Source organism: Melospiza georgiana, chromosome 8 (genome assembly GCF_028018845.1).
Source record: "Melospiza georgiana isolate bMelGeo1 chromosome 8, bMelGeo1.pri, whole genome shotgun sequence".
Taxonomy (NCBI): domain Eukaryota; kingdom Metazoa; phylum Chordata; class Aves; order Passeriformes; family Passerellidae; genus Melospiza; species Melospiza georgiana.
This window is the reverse complement of record NC_080437.1, coordinates 14,433,646-14,449,934: the sequence shown is the minus strand read 5'-3', so window position 1 is coordinate 14,449,934 and position 16,289 is coordinate 14,433,646. Positions and strand designations below refer to the sequence as shown.

The 16,289-nt window shown below is 40.8% G+C and overlaps 2 protein-coding genes across 2 annotated transcripts in view; one reads left to right on the top strand and one right to left on the bottom strand.

Annotated features, from left to right (window-relative positions):
* The window catches only part of POLR3A (RNA polymerase III subunit A), a 30,823-nt gene extending 22,291 nt beyond the window's left edge, over positions 1 to 8,532 (bottom strand). Inside the window, exons 1-11 of the mRNA XM_058029050.1 lie at positions 8,414 to 8,532; positions 7,380 to 7,515; positions 6,712 to 6,849; positions 6,025 to 6,196; positions 4,674 to 4,828; positions 3,499 to 3,738; positions 2,439 to 2,601; positions 2,109 to 2,245; positions 1,476 to 1,579; positions 651 to 792; positions 10 to 150 (exon numbers count right to left, since the gene is read on the bottom strand). Coding sequence (XP_057885033.1) covers positions 10 to 150; positions 651 to 792; positions 1,476 to 1,579; positions 2,109 to 2,245; positions 2,439 to 2,601; positions 3,499 to 3,738; positions 4,674 to 4,828; positions 6,025 to 6,196; positions 6,712 to 6,849; positions 7,380 to 7,515; positions 8,414 to 8,457 — 1,572 coding nt within the window. The 5' untranslated portion in view covers positions 8,458 to 8,532. The remainder of the gene's footprint in view (positions 1 to 9; positions 151 to 650; positions 793 to 1,475; positions 1,580 to 2,108; positions 2,246 to 2,438; positions 2,602 to 3,498; positions 3,739 to 4,673; positions 4,829 to 6,024; positions 6,197 to 6,711; positions 6,850 to 7,379; positions 7,516 to 8,413) is intronic.
* Positions 8,533 to 9,096: 564 nt separating this feature from the next.
* RPS24 (ribosomal protein S24) lies at positions 9,097 to 15,772 on the top strand. The gene is made up of 7 exons (XM_058029051.1): positions 9,097 to 9,196; positions 10,494 to 10,559; positions 11,120 to 11,329; positions 11,758 to 11,868; positions 12,713 to 12,729; positions 14,801 to 14,836; positions 15,679 to 15,772. The coding sequence occupies exons 1-5, from the start codon at positions 9,194 to 9,196 to the stop codon at positions 12,716 to 12,718; spliced, it is 396 nt and encodes a 131-aa protein (XP_057885034.1). The 5' UTR covers positions 9,097 to 9,193; the 3' UTR covers positions 12,719 to 12,729; positions 14,801 to 14,836; positions 15,679 to 15,772.
* The last annotated feature ends 517 nt before the right edge of the window (positions 15,773 to 16,289 follow it).

Sequence of the window (16,289 nt, the reverse complement as noted above, 5' to 3'; positions counted from 1 at the left end):
TCTACCCACCCCCATTAAAACAAGTGCTTCTGCTTTTGCTTCTTCTGTCTGAGGAAGGTGAAGGTTCATCTCATCTCCATCAAAGTCAGCATTGTATGGTGTACAGACACACTCATTGAACCTGAATGTCCTATGAGGTTTTACTCTAGCCTGGAAAAGGAAAAAAAAAAAATTAGGTACACACAGTCAATCATGGCTAAAAAAAAGCCATGCTCAAGTGATTCCTTTTTATATTACAAAAATGAATCAAAGTTCCTGATAATAGGATTTGACTCAGCAGGAACTGACAGAAATTGTGTTCAGATTATATTATAGAAATGTAGCTAATAATTTTCATTACGAAATATTTATTAAAAGCACACAAGACAACATGCTTTGTAGAGATCACATCAACTCCACAAAAATGAAATGCTCACAGAAGAAGACATAGCAAGGTCAACTACGGCTCTTGGAAGAAGTGTGCATACAGAATCCTGTCTGGGTACACATCAATTCCCATACACAGGCACAACTGCACTGCATTCATCCTTGCCTCACACACTGTTTCAGCAGGAGCTGTTGATTTTTGCTTGTGTAAGACAGAAACACCATAAAGGCCAAGTGCCTGGCATTGCAGGCTGCACTGTCTGTGGCAGCCTGTGCGCACTCACAATGTGGGCCATGATGCTCAGCTTGTGCAGAGAGGGCTGCCTGTTGAACAGGACAATGTCACCATCGATCAGATGGCGCTCCACAATGTCACCGAACTTCAGCTCCTGGGCCATCTTCTCTCTGTTCCCGTACTTCAGAAACCTTCATAGGAAGAGAGAACAATGCAGTCAGAAGATACACAGACACTAAACAAAGACAAATAAAAATTAATTCTGTGTTTATAATGCCAACTTTTCCATTAAACACGAGTTAATGTTTTACAATAACTAGAAAACAAAACTGGTATGGACTGAACATCAGTCACTGCTATTCTAAGCAATGAACCTATTTTGGCATTAGTCAACAAAGCTACAGTGATTAAGCATTAAGTAAGAAAAAAGTCCATTTTTAAGTGCACAGAATTTATTTCAATTCTATCAGAGTATAGGAAGTTTCATTCATGTATTACCCCTCCTTCCTACATATAAACTGACTTTAGATTAGCTCTCACATGAAAACAGCCAGTACAACTGCCCAAAACCACCTGTTTTTACTTGTGTCTGTACTACACCCTCCATTTCAGCTAAGATCAACTCAGACATAAAATAATCTAACTGCACTTCAACATCATTAGTACATGTGCACTTTAGTTTAAATGCAAGAGACTATTTTAAAAACTGGTACAATAAACCTGAGAACATAAAGACAAATCTTTCTCTACTGCCCTGTATGAAAGGTTCTAAAAATAAATTTTAATCCCTGCAGATATAACGGCCTTCATATACCAACAAGAACAAGTTGATAGGGAGAAATAAAAAGTGAATCATTACAGATAAGCACAATACCTTTTCATTTGAGTGTGCCTTTGTTGTATAAAGTTTGCTCCAGGATGAACATCAGGACCATTGCAGACAAGTTTCCTCATAAAATTAATATTTGCTTTGTTCACCTGTTGCATAAAGACTTCAATCAGAAACAAGCAGTACATGTTTTAGGATCTTGTTTTCCTGATGGCTTTTGTATTCTCAAATTTTAGGCTCAACTGACAACCCCCTTATACAGCCTCCAGCTGCTGAGGGGAACTCGCAGGATGGAAGAGAGGAGAAAAACACCAGCCTATCTTAGAGCAGGATATCAGAGGGAAATTAAATTAAAAATCTGGGAGGGAAACTTAGAAATAAAAGTACCCATCCACTCCTTTGCACAAATCTGTGAATGAATTGAAAAATCATGAAGCAAAAGTCTTAGTTGTAGAGATGTCACTCCTTACACCACACCTTGCCAGCACTTGCCTACATCCAATACCACAGATCTTTATTTGCCAGCAGCAAGAGAACTGGCAAAGCATCAATGAATGGCATTTCCAACATAATGCAGTACATTCACTCCCTTTTAGAGTGAGTAAAGAAACAACATCAAGGTCTGACTTAGGGAAAAAAAATAGAATAGAAAAAGTTTTTGAGTCCTATACTACTTACCTTTTCAGGAAAGGTCAATATTTTAGCAACATGAACAGGCACTGCTACTTCATCTATTCTCAAGTTAGGATCAGGTGAAATGACTGTTCTGCCAGAAAAATCCACTCTCTTTCCAGACAGATTGCCTCTAAACCGACCTAGCAAAACAAAACAGTTGAAACTCTTTAAATAAAAAGTTGTCAAAATGTTATGTGTTAAGACAGTACATTAGAACATCATTTAAGGAACAGCACTGAGGTGCTACACAGCAGTAGCAGAAGGAGACTTGGCAATAGCAAAGATTTGTGGTTCAATTATAAAAAAATTATTAAAAGCAATTTTTAGACAAACCTTGCTTTCCCTTAAGTCTCTGAACAAAACCTCTGGTCCATTTTTTAGGTGCCATGTTGAGGGGTATGCCAGAGAGCTCACTATTAATGTACAGGGCACACTGCAGTTGAAGAAAATCCCAGTCTTCCATAATCATCTGTGTTTTGGCTCCTGATATCCTATGCTAAACAAAATAGTAATCCAATTCAGAAAATAAATGTAACAACATATATTAAACTAGACAAGAAGTTTTCTGTATGAGTACAACTCTTCCTTTGCAAAAAATATCATGAAACTTCCATCAATTGGAATGAAAAAGGAAAATAACTTCATGAGAGGATGCATATTACTATAGCTTAGGGCACATCACAAGGGAACCCAGCAAAAAAGAAACATCTTTTGACTAACATGGGCTTTGAACAAATGCTCACAAAATTAGGTATTTCTTTCAGTTACATTTTTCCCAATCAACTTAAGCTAATATAACTTAACTGACAGGAAAATCAGTAGTTAATAGTTTTTCCATCACAGAAGAATTAGTATTCAATTCATTTTGTCTGCCTGACAAAGGAACAGTTTTGCCAAGTGTGAAAAGTATTATTCTGGTAGAAGCCCTCTTTTAAGCAAATGATAAAATTTCAAATCATCTTTTAGTCTCAATTTGACGGCTATGCTAAATGAAACCTCATTTCTCAAGATCAGATGGTGGAATAAATAAAGCACAAAAATGTAAGAAAAGAGGAAGGTCTACAAGAAAAAAAATCAATAGGTGTAATATTTACATTGTAAGTAACTATGCAAAAAGTGTGACAGTCATGGGAGAGGGAAAAAAAAGTAAATGGATCAGAGCTGAAATGAAAAAACATTTCTCATAAGAACCCAGCAGACCTTCAGCAGGTCCTACACTGCAAGCAGCCACTCAGCCAGTCCCATCTGAAGTAAGCTGCTCCTGTGTGTCAGTAAAATGCCCAACATCATAGAAATACAGCACCAGACTGTAAGCACTAAACCCCTTTGCTATATTCAATCCCACACAAATTCTTCTGAAGGCAGCAGTCTCAGAGGGTGAAGGCTGACTCACCTTTTTTATCACATCATTGAGGAAAATGATCTCTGTCAGTTTCATTGTCAAATCATCCTCATTGGTGCCAGACTTCAAATCGCTCACCACAGAGGGTCTGATACACAGTGGAGGCACCAGGAGCCGTGTGAGGATCAGATCTGAAGGTTTACCTGCTTGTGGGTTCATTAGAAGTAGAGGGATGTCTTCCACTGGGATTCTTTTAAAGAGGTTCAATACTACCAAAGGATTCAAGTTTTCCTACAAAATCCATTGGGAAAATGGGGAGAAGAAGCCATCGTATCAAGTTCCAATGCCTCCCTCCTCCCCTTATTTTATTGATGCTCAGAAACAGCCATTTTCAAAGGCAAATACAGAACTATTCATGCAAACAAAACTATGTTCTGGTTTATTTATTCTGAACCAATGTTTTTAGCATCTCAAATGTTAGCTTGCTATATATTCTTTCCTTCCATTTTTCCCCTGTATCTGCATGTTTACTTCCTAGGGTGTTGCTCTGTTGTCTCAAGAGTTAATGGAGACTATCTCACTGTCAATAGAGAAAGCAACTCAATTAATATCCTACAACAAACTTACAGTACATTGCATTCATTTTATTAGTAAAAAAATCACATGATCACAGTACTACCCAGATATTTCTCTCATCTTAGTACATCTACTGCTGCGTTCATTACTTTTTCCATCCAAGTATGTACCTGGAGATTTTTCCAGCTTGCTAAGAACAGAAGGAAACAAAACTGAATACAATGAACAGCTAATGAAACAAATAGCAAATTAAGTCTGCTCTTTCTCAACATTAAGAACTTCTGAAGAAAAAAATGCATGCATTGCAATTAATACCTGTCTTACAGTAAACGTATATATACATGCAAACTTTATATGGACCTGTGTTTCTTCTTCCTGTTCTAGTTTATAGAAGCACAACACACTAAGAACATTACTTTATTTACAGGCAGATGATGGTGTACCAGAACATGCTAATATACTAATTTCTCATTTTAGGAAATTAACATTATTGCACTGGATACAAACATTCTTCATCCATCTTTTGATGTACAAAATTCTTGGGTCATCACAAGACTTGAGCTAATACATTGCAAGGCTTTAAGAAGTTTTATTTCATGCACGAAAAAAGAGCAAAATATGTAGGTAAATAATAAAATAATAAAATTCACCTGAGCTCTTCCCAGTAAGGGCTCCACTTCTTTGTTATATTCAATAGCAGTTTCAAAGGACTGGAGAAAAGTAGATACTACTGGATCTACAACTTTCTTATTTGTCTTGTACTTTTCATGTATTATCTTCAACAAACCACACTTCTTCACAGTTCCTGCAAGGAATTAAATATAGATTGCCTTGGGATTTTATTTCAAAAAAATCAAAACCACAAAACACCACCAAAACTTAAGTAAGTTACAGTTCTAAAACAAGCTAAACTTTCAGTGAACATAAAAAATTAAAACTTTATCAGCTTTATTAACCAGCTTCCTAAACTCAGAACAACAAAAGGACAATCAAGTTATACCTTTTTATATGGATGGCTTAGTATACCTAGATGATGGTGCAGCCTCTGAGGCTGAAAGTAGGTGGTTTAGCCCACACCTTTAATTCAGCTTCATCTCATTCACAGCAGATATTTTTAAAGTAGAAGTTTCCACACTAAAAACAGGATTAAGAAGTGCCATTTAGGTATCTTACCAGTATCTTCTGAAGTAATTTTGGAAGTGAATTACCAGAAAAATCTGATAAATATTTTCATGTCACACAGCTAACATGATTCATCAAACTTCCACAGACAAATACAAATGCTCAATTTGTTTCACTGAAGTATTCTGACCCATCATGTAACTTCTCTAAATGCCTACTGTTTATGCCCCCTATGTGTGTGTAGACAGGGCACCTATGATAAAACAGTTCTACTTTTATTGAGTTGCTTAACATTTCAGCAAAGAACCCACAATTTTCATGAGTTAGAAGTTATGGATTAACCATCTACTATAAACCTGTAATAGACCAAGTCCTTAAACAGCAGTAGCAGGTGATCAGTGTAAATGAAAAAAAACAAGACCTATTTCAAAAACCACATACAAACTCTTACAAAAATACTCTGCCCTGAAGAAGGAATAATCCTAAGGTAATTTACTTCAGTGATGAAAAATGATGCTCACTCTAAATTACAAATGCTATCAATGCTTCTATATGAACATATTCATCATTGCCAACAGCTCCCAATGTTTTTAAAAACACATTAAAAGGGGTGTTTTTGTCATGACTGAAGTATCAAATATTGGTTACAACATGAAACATGAAATACTACAAGCAACTAGGAAAATGACAGTATCCACACAAATGAGGTTAACAAGGATGTGCCTGGCTCTAAAAATGCAATTACCTGTTTCTTAATGAAGGCCAGAGAGAACACCCACTAGCTGTGCAATGAACAAACATATTCAAGATTTGGATCCTACCACAAGGTGAAAACCACCAGAGCAGATAACATCACAAACTGCTCATGCTGATACTCACCATTAAAGGCCCCACAATAGGGACAAGTGTTTTTCTTTCGGCACTTCTCAGACACTTTCTTTTTCAGCCCTCTCTTCTGAAGATATGTAAGGCCAGGTCGTTTTAGGTAATCTAAAAACTGCTTTTTTTCTTCCACTGACAGCATGATGCGGCAACAGGTTTTGCAGATCATCTTAAAGGTAAACATGTATAAACACAGTTGTTTCAGAGACACATTTAGAGATGTAACCTCTTGAACTATAGCTTAAGTTCTTCAACACAGTGCATTTCTTTGAATGAGATACCATTGTCTTGATTAGAAGACCAAATCACATACTGGAATATACACTAACAAGCACATGAGAAAAATACAGTCAATAAGGCAAATACTTAGCGAAGCTCTGCAGGGCATTAAATCCATATAAAGCAAACAGAGCTTTGATTTACTTGGATGTTCTGAAAGCCAAATTATCCTGCATATGTTTAATTCAAACTGCAGAAAAATAATAGAATTCTTCAATCTGAGATTACATAGAGCATCACTAAGACTGGTCTTTAAATACATGTATTTTACAAAAGAAAATGTACACAAACATAGGTTCCTAATGCAACCTTATTTTGGCTTTCTCAACTACTTTCAAGCATCATCTTTACTGAAAATGTCCTTTTTTAGACCAGAAACTGACAGGAAATCACAATCATGTTTACCTGTAAGATGCCTATCACAGCTTTGAAGTACCCAACGTGAAAGCATGGTAGTTCTAAGTCAATGTACCCATAATGCCCTAAGCAGTCAGCCAGACTTTTGCCACAGGTTTCACAGGGACGGTCTTTTTCACTGGTTCCCTTTGGGAGAAAGACAACAAACATGCAGAGAAAAAGTTAGCTGTAACTGATAGGATAGATACAGAACACAGCAGTTTATAAACTGGTCAGGAATCCTAGTAGCAAAGCCACTCCTTTTCCCCAGCATCAGAAGCACAGCAATAGCATTACAGTCACTCTGACCCTTAAGGAAAATGGCTTTTACACACAGCCCCTGCTGACAACAATGACCTGGACTCGGGCAGCTCTTACAAATTATTTACAGACTGTTACTTAGAAATTATTTACAGATTACTACAATCTACACTGAGGCATTTGGATGACACACGGCTCTGGGTATCCCAGCAGTTTGGGAGAAAAGTAACTTACTTCCTACCTACCAAAACTGTAAAAATAGTAACTGGCATTGCAACTAATAGTCTATGAACTTCAAGTAAAGACTCATTTGAACTTACTTTGGACAAACAGTATGTTTCAGTGACCCCAACCTTTTTTTAACCACTTGAGCAACTCCCCAGAAAGAGATTGGAAAACCAAAGAAAGGTCCTCACCATGCGATGGTCCAGCACCCCATACTGCAGCGGAGAGTGATGGTTGTCCTGACTATACAAATTCTTGCTGACCACTTGAATGTGAGCTTGCTGACGCATCTCTTCCGGAGACTTCATGCCAAAACAGATGTGGCTTCTGGGATTGGAATTTTCAAATATATGTATGGGTACATATATATAGGCATATAGATACATATACACACATATGCAAAACTACTTATAATGACAAGCACAACTACATGCAAGTTAACACAGAAACAACTGGGTTGAAAAAGACCTCAGAGATCACTGAACCCAACCTATAACCCAACACCACCTTGTCAATTAGACCACAGCATTGAGTGCCACATCTGAGCTTTCCTTAAACACTTCCAGGGACAGGGACTCCACCCTTCCCTGGGCAGACTATTCAACGCTTCAACATCCCTTCTGTGACAAAGTTCTCCCTCATTCCCAATCTAAACCTTCCCTAGTGCAACTTAAGGCACTCTCATCCAGTCACGGGTTGCCTGGGAGAAGAAAGCAATTCCAAGCTGGCAACAGCCTCCTTTCAGGTGGTTTTAAAAAAGAGATAAACTCTGCCCTAAGCCTCCTCTTCTCCAAGCAGAACACCACAGCTCCCTCAGACGCTCCCCGCTAGGGCTGGTGTTCTTTCAGCAGCCTCGCTGCCCTTCTTAGGACCCCAAAGCATTCTAAAACAATGCAAAGGTAGCTAGGTTGAGTCAAAACATTGCTGAAACAGGATCTTTTTAAATAACTATAAAAAATAAAGCTGTTTTACGGTGAGTTGGTGGTTTTTATCTGAGGAACTTATCGACCTTCCTGGGCATCCCCCTAGCTGGGCACAGGCACAGTCACCCATGTGGGAGAGCCCAGCCTGTGGCAGCGCTCCGACGAGCGGAGCAGCCGTGTCACGAGCTGTTCACCACGGCCCTCCACACCAACACTCTGCCAGCTCCGGCTACAGCGGTTCTGTCCCCCGCAACTCTGCCGCTCCCCGCCACACCCCGCGGGCACGGCACGACCCCACTCACATTTTCTTGGCCACATCGGTCTCCCTGAACTGCTCCTTCACCATCGCGGCGGCTGCAGCGGCGCCCGGGCGGCCGCACGCGGGGCCTGGGCCGGGGCGGTCAGCGCGGCCTCCGCCCGCAGCGCCCCCTGCCGGCACCGGGGGACACCTCCCCGGAGGGAACGTCCACAGCCGCTCCGGTGCTCAGTGCGCAGCGAAGAAACTGCTCCCCGTGTTCAGGGGGAACTTCCCGAGCATCGCCGGCACATCGCCTCTTGGCCTATTAGCCGGCACCACGGAGCCGAGCCCAGCCCCGCCCGCTGACACCCCTCCTTTTCTATACACACGAATGAGGCTCTCTGTCAGCTATCTCTTCCCGAGGCTAAAAAAGCCCATCTCCCGGAGGCCCAAGCAACTCCCCAACCAGGCTGCGCCGCCACATTCAGTCCGTGGTTCTGCGTGTCCCCACAGCAGCCCTAGGTCACCAGCTGCGGGACCCCCAGCCCGCACGGCCCGACAACAGCGACAGCACACAGCGGGGCTGAGCTCGGCCAACAGCGCTAGGGGACACACAGGAAGTTCACCCTTTCCCCATCCAGACATTACGCGCTTTCTGCGACCGCTTTTATAGGGCACACGAAAGCCACGCCCATCGCTATTTCGGGCCAGGACCGACGCTAAAAAGGGCGGCGCCACGCTCAGTTCTACTACTGGTGGAAGCACGTCTGTGCCTCCTTATAATTGGCCTGGGAGGGGTTGTCGGTCTCTTTCTCTTCCGGTTGCAGGAACGGCGGTGGCAGCCATGGTGAGTGCCTGGTTTGAGCCGCGCCATCCGCCCTGTACCGGCGCCATCCGTGCCTCGCCGCGCCCCCGCACCGCCGCGCTCTGCCGGCCCGACCCGGCCGCACCCGCCCGCGGGGGTATGGCGGACACCGAGCCCCGGCTCCTGTGGCTGGGCCGCCGCGCGGCTGTGCCTGCCGGCAGCAGCGAGCTGCGGGGTGAGGGCGGTGCTGCGGGTTGGGCCGCTCTGTGTCCGTACTCTGATAGCGAAGCAGCCGTGTGCTGCCGCTCTCTGGGGGCTGCCGTGGGTCACATCCGCGATTATTGCGGCTGTTCCTCTCTGGAAGCCTTGTGGAAGCAGTGATGTGCAGGGTTTTAGAGAAACTTGTATGTTGTGTCAGGAAGAACATAGCTGGCAGCTCGAGGGAGCTGATCTGTTTTCTCAGCCGTGGTGCGGCTGTACCTGGAGAGGAATGTCCAGTTTTGGGCTTCTCAGTCCAGGACAGACATGAAGCTCCTGGAGCGGTTCCAGTGGAAGGGGACTGGAGCATTTCTCTTGTGAAGAAAGGCTCAGAGAGCTGAACGTCTTCAGCACAAGAAGAGGTGATGGAAAGGCTGCTTATCAGTGTTTGGAGGGGGGTATCAGAGAATGCAGCCAGATTCTGTTTATTGGTGCCAGGCAGTAGTACTCGAGCCCAGATGATTTGACGTGAGGATTAGGAAGAGTTTCTTTACTGTTGCAGTGCATGGTCAATCATTCTGTTCTATATCCTTACTTCCCTTTCACCCTGTGCTTTACCCCCCACCCGCTTCATGTCCTTACTTTGAGGTCCGGTGCTAACACACCAAGTGCCATGCTGAGCATGTAATTTACTGAAAAAACTGGCTAAGCTTTTCTGGACCTACTGACCTGTGTTTCTTTTCAAGCAAGAACATCCAGGAATCTTGGGTGCTCCCTTGTGCGTAGAGGTGGGAAGCTATAGAGGCAGTAACATTTGGGCTTAGGAAGCTTCTGTTGTATTGTTAGAGTACTTGGGATTAAAATCCATGTCTTTTACTGAAAGCTGCGTCAGCTTTTCATGGTAGTGAAGGTGTGTGTGTGTTGCTGTTCTGTTTGGACACTGGGGATGAGTTTGTCAGTTTCTCGCTGTATTACTCCAAGGTGTTTTTTGTGGCCCAAGACAAGCCCACTTACATTGTGAGGTCACTGTCAATATCTGAGGCTCCTAAACATTGTGGTAGTGTGCATTATTTGTGCTCATATTCAGCTTCTGTTGCATTTGTAGCTATTGTTTTGTTTTATTGCATGTTTTCTCTTGCAGAATGACACAGTGACCATCCGAACCAGGAAGTTCATGACCAACAGACTGCTGCAGCGTAAGCAGATGGTAAAAGACTACAGAAAATTGCATTTATTTTTTTGGTGGTTCTGGGCTGGAAGAAGGTTTAGCTGCTATAAATATGGGGTCTTTAAAATCTCTGGGGTTCTTAAATAAGGAATTGTAAGAGTGTATGGGTTTAAATGTGTTGGTGTATGCTCAAGGTAAATTGTGATGGTGCAGTTGTACCAGCTTGTGACTGGATGTTGAGGAAAATTTCTGCACCAAAAGGATTATTAAGCATTGGAGTAGGCTGCTCTGGGAAGTGGTTAAAACATCTTCTCTGGAGGTATTTAAATGACATGTTGATGTAGCACTTGAGAACATGGCTTAGTGACATTGAGACAGGTTTGGATCTATTGTTGGATTTAATAATTTTAAAGGTATTTTTCAGTTGAAATAACTCAGTGAAGCAAGAAACTTCTGAATGCTTTTGTGTCAAATGAATTATAGCTTGTGCTCCTCAAGTGTCTTAGTTTAAATGCTGAGCTCATGGTGTGACTGTAGCACCTGGTGGGGCTGTGTACTGGACATTGACCTTTTATCAAATTGTTTAAATTCTTTCTTAGGTCATTGATGTTCTTCATCCTGGAAAGGCCACAGTCCCCAAAACAGAAATCAGGGAAAAGCTGGCAAAAATGTACAAGACAACCCCTGATGTAATTTTCGTCTTTGGCTTCAGAACTCACTTTGGTGGTGGCAAGACAACTGGTTTTGGCATGATCTATGATTCCCTGGACTATGCAAAGAAAAACGAACCCAAGCACAGGCTTGCCAGGGTATGTTGTTTTCTCATGTCTGGAAAGCAGGATTTGCACGTGTAAAAACTCAGGTTTTGTAAAGTACAGTTGTATGAGAGCTCGTAAAATAGCACGTTAACTTCTGCATTTGCAAAATAGGCTAAGTGTGTTTTTATTCTCTATTGCTAGGGAATTGGGAAGGCAAAACTGATAATACCAGAGGTGTTTAGCAGTAACTTTTAACAAAGCTATATTTGGAGTATAAAATAAGCATAAGAAATGGGGCTGATCCATGTGCCTCTTCAATCTTTATGTTCTATGTTGAATCATTCATTAGTTAATGATCTCACTACTTAGTTAATATTTCATATGTAAACTTTTTCTGACCATTTCAGAAATTCTAGAACTATTAAAGAGTTGTTAGTAGAGAAACAATGTTAAAAGCAACTTTCAACTGTTTTTAATAGCACGGCTTGTATGAAAAGAAGAAGACTTCCAGGAAGCAGCGAAAAGAGCGTAAGAACAGAATGAAGAAAGTCAGGGGCACAGCCAAGGCAAATGTTGGTGCTGGCAAGAAGGTAGGATGAGAATATCTTTTAAGGCAGAGTGAACGTATGCCATTGAAATGTTGATTATGAGTTCTACAACAGAATAACATTGTTTTTCTTCCATTTTTTCACCTGTTCTACTGGATAACAGAAGGTAAACTCTGTGTTGTATAGCTTGTCATCAGCTCAGTAGCTTAGTTTTGCTCCTCACTGCTGCCAGCCTAGCTGATATGACATGAAACAATGCTTCCTAAATTACTGTTTCCTCTGTGTCACTGTTAAACTTCATCAATCTAACAGTGTTGCTCTAATCACATAACTCAGTCTCGCAATACACACTTGAGATAATCTTAACACTTGTTAATCAGGCTGCCTAAACCCCTAATGCTTACTCCACCAAGTTACTGTTGGTATGGTGTTCCTTACCCAGGTAAGTTTGTTAAGGATGTGTGGTGTAGGCAGTGAGGACAGTGTGTAAGAAAGATAAGGTAGAATGCCTTGGGGTTTCAGGGACTGATGCCCAAGGTGGTGGAGCCTTCCTCTGCTGAGGCTAGACTGATAGAGCCCCCTGGGCTGTGGCTGTGATCTGATAAAGGCAGGTTAGGGGGAGGCAGACTTCTATCATGAAACAAAACCAAAGCTGAGGAACAGGTTGGGTGGGAAGCCAGTCACTTTCCCTCACAGTGTTCCATCTTCTGATAAAAATTGAATAAGCTGTGCAGGCCAGTGAGTTTTTTTTCAGGTGTTTTAACAAGGGGAGAGAGCGTAATGGGTTATGATGCTTAGTTCTGTAGCTGTGAAAATACCTTGATATCTTGAACTGTAGTAATCTTCACTTTTGCTTTTTTCCTACTTTCTTGGAACTCTCCATCAGAAATGAAGTATCTGCAGGTACTGGAAATGAGCATGGATTTGGTGCCTGAATTACACATCACTGAAATGTGTCTATTCTTTTAATGGAAGCACTGTACTGCCTTGTATGCATGTTTGATTTGAACTTACATCTGTCATGTGAGGGTTCACTTAATGACATAATGAATTTTATTTGTGTGACATGGAAGTAAAATTTGGCTACTACCAAACCAGACCTTTTGAAATTAGTGTATCAGCTTTATAATAATTCCCAGTGAGAATAAATCCAAGTAACTCAATGTTGTTGACTTGAGACATTGGATCAGCCACCACAGGATCTGATTCAAAGTAGTACAGTGCACTTGCATGTGTAACCTGACCATTGTGTGAAAGTAGTGGTGTACGTGAAAGCTAAGTCACATCACACCTGGTACGTTTGAGATGGTGCTTGGAAATGGCACAGTTGTCAGCATTAAACTTTATTTACTATTGCTCAGCAGTATTCCAAGTTAACACACAAATTACAGTGGAATTGGAAATCTTAGTGAAGTTACATTTTCTAGTTAGTGGAGGTCAAGTTCCTGTTACCCCTGGGTGGAAAGGAACAAGTGTTACTGACAGTACATCAGGGAGCTACTCTGCTGGAAAACATTAAGAGCCTTCTTCCTTTGTGCTTTAATGCTGTTTTAATCATGAAGTCCTACAATGGTTTATGGCACAAAATTAGCATTTGATATAGTAGTAACACCTAATGTTACTACTAGTAGTAAAACCTAATGTTACACGCTTCTGTCAGTGCCAGAGGAGCCATTTTGTGTTGCACCTATCCCAGTAGTATGGAGGAACTTTTTCTTTTAAGATTTTTGCACCTGAAGGTAGCTGGTTTTGTGTGTTAATGAAAAATGAGCAAATGACTCGCTTGAATTATTAATGGTGTCCAGTTCATAGAAGCTCCTACAGCATATCAGCAGTTCAGAAATTGAAGGCAAGGATCCTGCCTTGTAGCAGTTACATGGGAGATGTGACTTCTGTATCAAGTGCTTGTCAAACTAACGTGTAGTCCTAGTAGCAGGCATACTGCTTTTGATTAGAGATATTTTGATGTCTTTTAAAATGATCTTTCAGTTGATGAGTATGCATGGGTTAGATTTGACTTGTTTACCAGATTTGCTAATCTTTGTGTTGTCACTTAAGATGAATTATTTTGTTCACTTCCCAAACAACGTACTTGAGAAGAATTCTGTGCTGCATTATAGAAAACCATTTGTGAAATACACTGAGCTTTGTCTTGAGAAATGCATGTTCAGAGATCATGATGTGGTATGGTTCATCATCCTTATCACAGCTCTGTGGAAGAATTTTTAATAGGAGCCCTGGAACACATTTCTGAGTCCACCTACAGAATCTGTGAGAATTATTTTACCTTGTAAATGTGTCAGTACTTGATTCTGAGAAATATTTAGGCAAGTGTATATTCTAGAAGTTACATATGACGTAGTCATGAAAAAATCAGACATAACTATGCTGATGACTTGTTTTCTTTGATGCTTCTTTTCACTTCTCACTCCTTTAGCATTCCCATTCTATTTTCCCTGCAGTTTCAAGAGAAGTATTTTCAAATATTTTGTGTTACTTAGTACATTCTGTGGCTCTAGAGCTGGCTGAGCTTGCTAAAATTGGGAACAAGAATATGTGGATGTGCCTTTCCTGGTCTTTGCATTCAAAATAGTGATACTGAAATGCAAAATAATCTCCTCCCTCCCTTTAATGTCACAGCTGTAGCTGTGACAGCCTTTGACAGGTGGGGCTGTCAAACAGAAGTGTAGATGGGTAAGCACTTGGAAGCCATTGTGGCCTGTAGGTGTAATTGAACAGGCAGTTGCATTCTGAGCATTAGTTAAACTCTAAATAGCTGTTGAGTTTAAGGGAGTGAGTGAAATCTAAGTCTTCTGTCTCTGCAGTAGTCACAACTTCGAGGGTTTCTTATCACATTTTAATGTGGTTAATTGAAAACAGTACATGAATGTCAGTAAAAACCCTCAAAGCTCAGTTTTCTACAGTAGTAGAATTTAGATGAAATTGTTACTAATTGATGCTTTCTCTTTTTCAGTAAATGAACATTCTTCAGGTGGAAAACAGATAGCAGGTATGCCTTCAGAATGCTTTGTAAGGGCAGCCATTCAGCAGTGCAGTCATTATGATAACTCTGAGGTTTATTTTTGCAAAGACTGTGGTACCTGTGCAGACATAGAACCCAGTGCAAGAGTTTAAGGCTAAGAATATTTACAAACCACTTTTGCACTTACTACTGATTTGGTGTCTTATGTGACTTGACTTGCATGAAATACCTGATCAGTATAAAGACTGAAATAGTACATTAGGTACTTCAGATTTACTGTTACCACAGTTGCTGATTCTTTAGTGTTACTGTTTTTCATTTGTAGGTATGCTAAAGAGGATATATGTTTGGGTTTTATTGTCTAAAAGAGATTGAAGTAGCATGATACCTATGTTTGGAAGAGATGTATGTTGTTTTCTTACAGGTACTCATTTTGAGGTAAATACTTACAAACAGGATGCTCTTACAGACAAGTCAGACTACATTTTTATATCATTGCTGCAGGAACCTAAGTGCTGTGGTCAATGACTGCTCCAGAAAAAAACTGGTTTTATTACAAATGGTCTGAGTGACTCAGTTGGAAGGAACTTAAACATTAAACAGTCTGTCTGGGAGCTGAGATAGTGAGTGTAATGTCTTAAACGGAAATCTGTCAAAGCAGTTGTAGCTTGTTGATCTCTTCTGCAAAATTGCTATAATTTAGGCTCATTTATTGCCATGGCAGTGCTGGGAAATTTTGAGCTTTATGCTCTTACAAGAACAGCAGTGTGGTTCACCTTACTTATTTGGGAAACAGTCTTTCAGGCTTTATTAAAGCACAAGTGTAAAAATTGTTTTTGTGTGTTAGTGATCTGTTTTTTCCTTTACAGGCAGCATCATTCTATGAAGAAATAGAGAATGAATAACTCTGGAAAGCAGAGAATGCTCATCTGAATTTAACATCAATAAATTCTGTCAATAAAATACTGGTTTGCCTTTTAATTTTTATCCAAAAGCTACCATTTTGTAATGTTTGAGAAATTCATTGTAGGTGTATGGTTTGCACTGGATTAAAATCTGTTTATAATTAAACGAATCTTGTTTTGAGTATCAATTTAAAGTGAACCACAGCATCCTACAGGTAGTAGTAGGAGCTAATTCCAAGCAGGCAGTGTTGGAGGTAGGCATGGTCTTGTTCAAACTGTGTTTGCAAAGTCCTTTTGTTTGGCTGCCTGTTTTATATAGACCTCTAGAACATAGAGCAAGGGAGAACCAAACATGCGCACAGAGACACTCAGAGCTGCCTACTTCCACAGTTAAGATTTTGGCTAATGAAGGCATTAGGAAGGATTTGTCTTGTGTTCCTGAGTTATCAGGACAGGCTCTGCTGTCTGTCTCTGGCCTGCAAGCTGTGTGTCAGCTTAATTCTCCTAATAAGGCCTGATTTTTGATCTGATAGTGTTACAAGAGCCATTTAAGATAGAAGTGTGGGCAGTCTGGT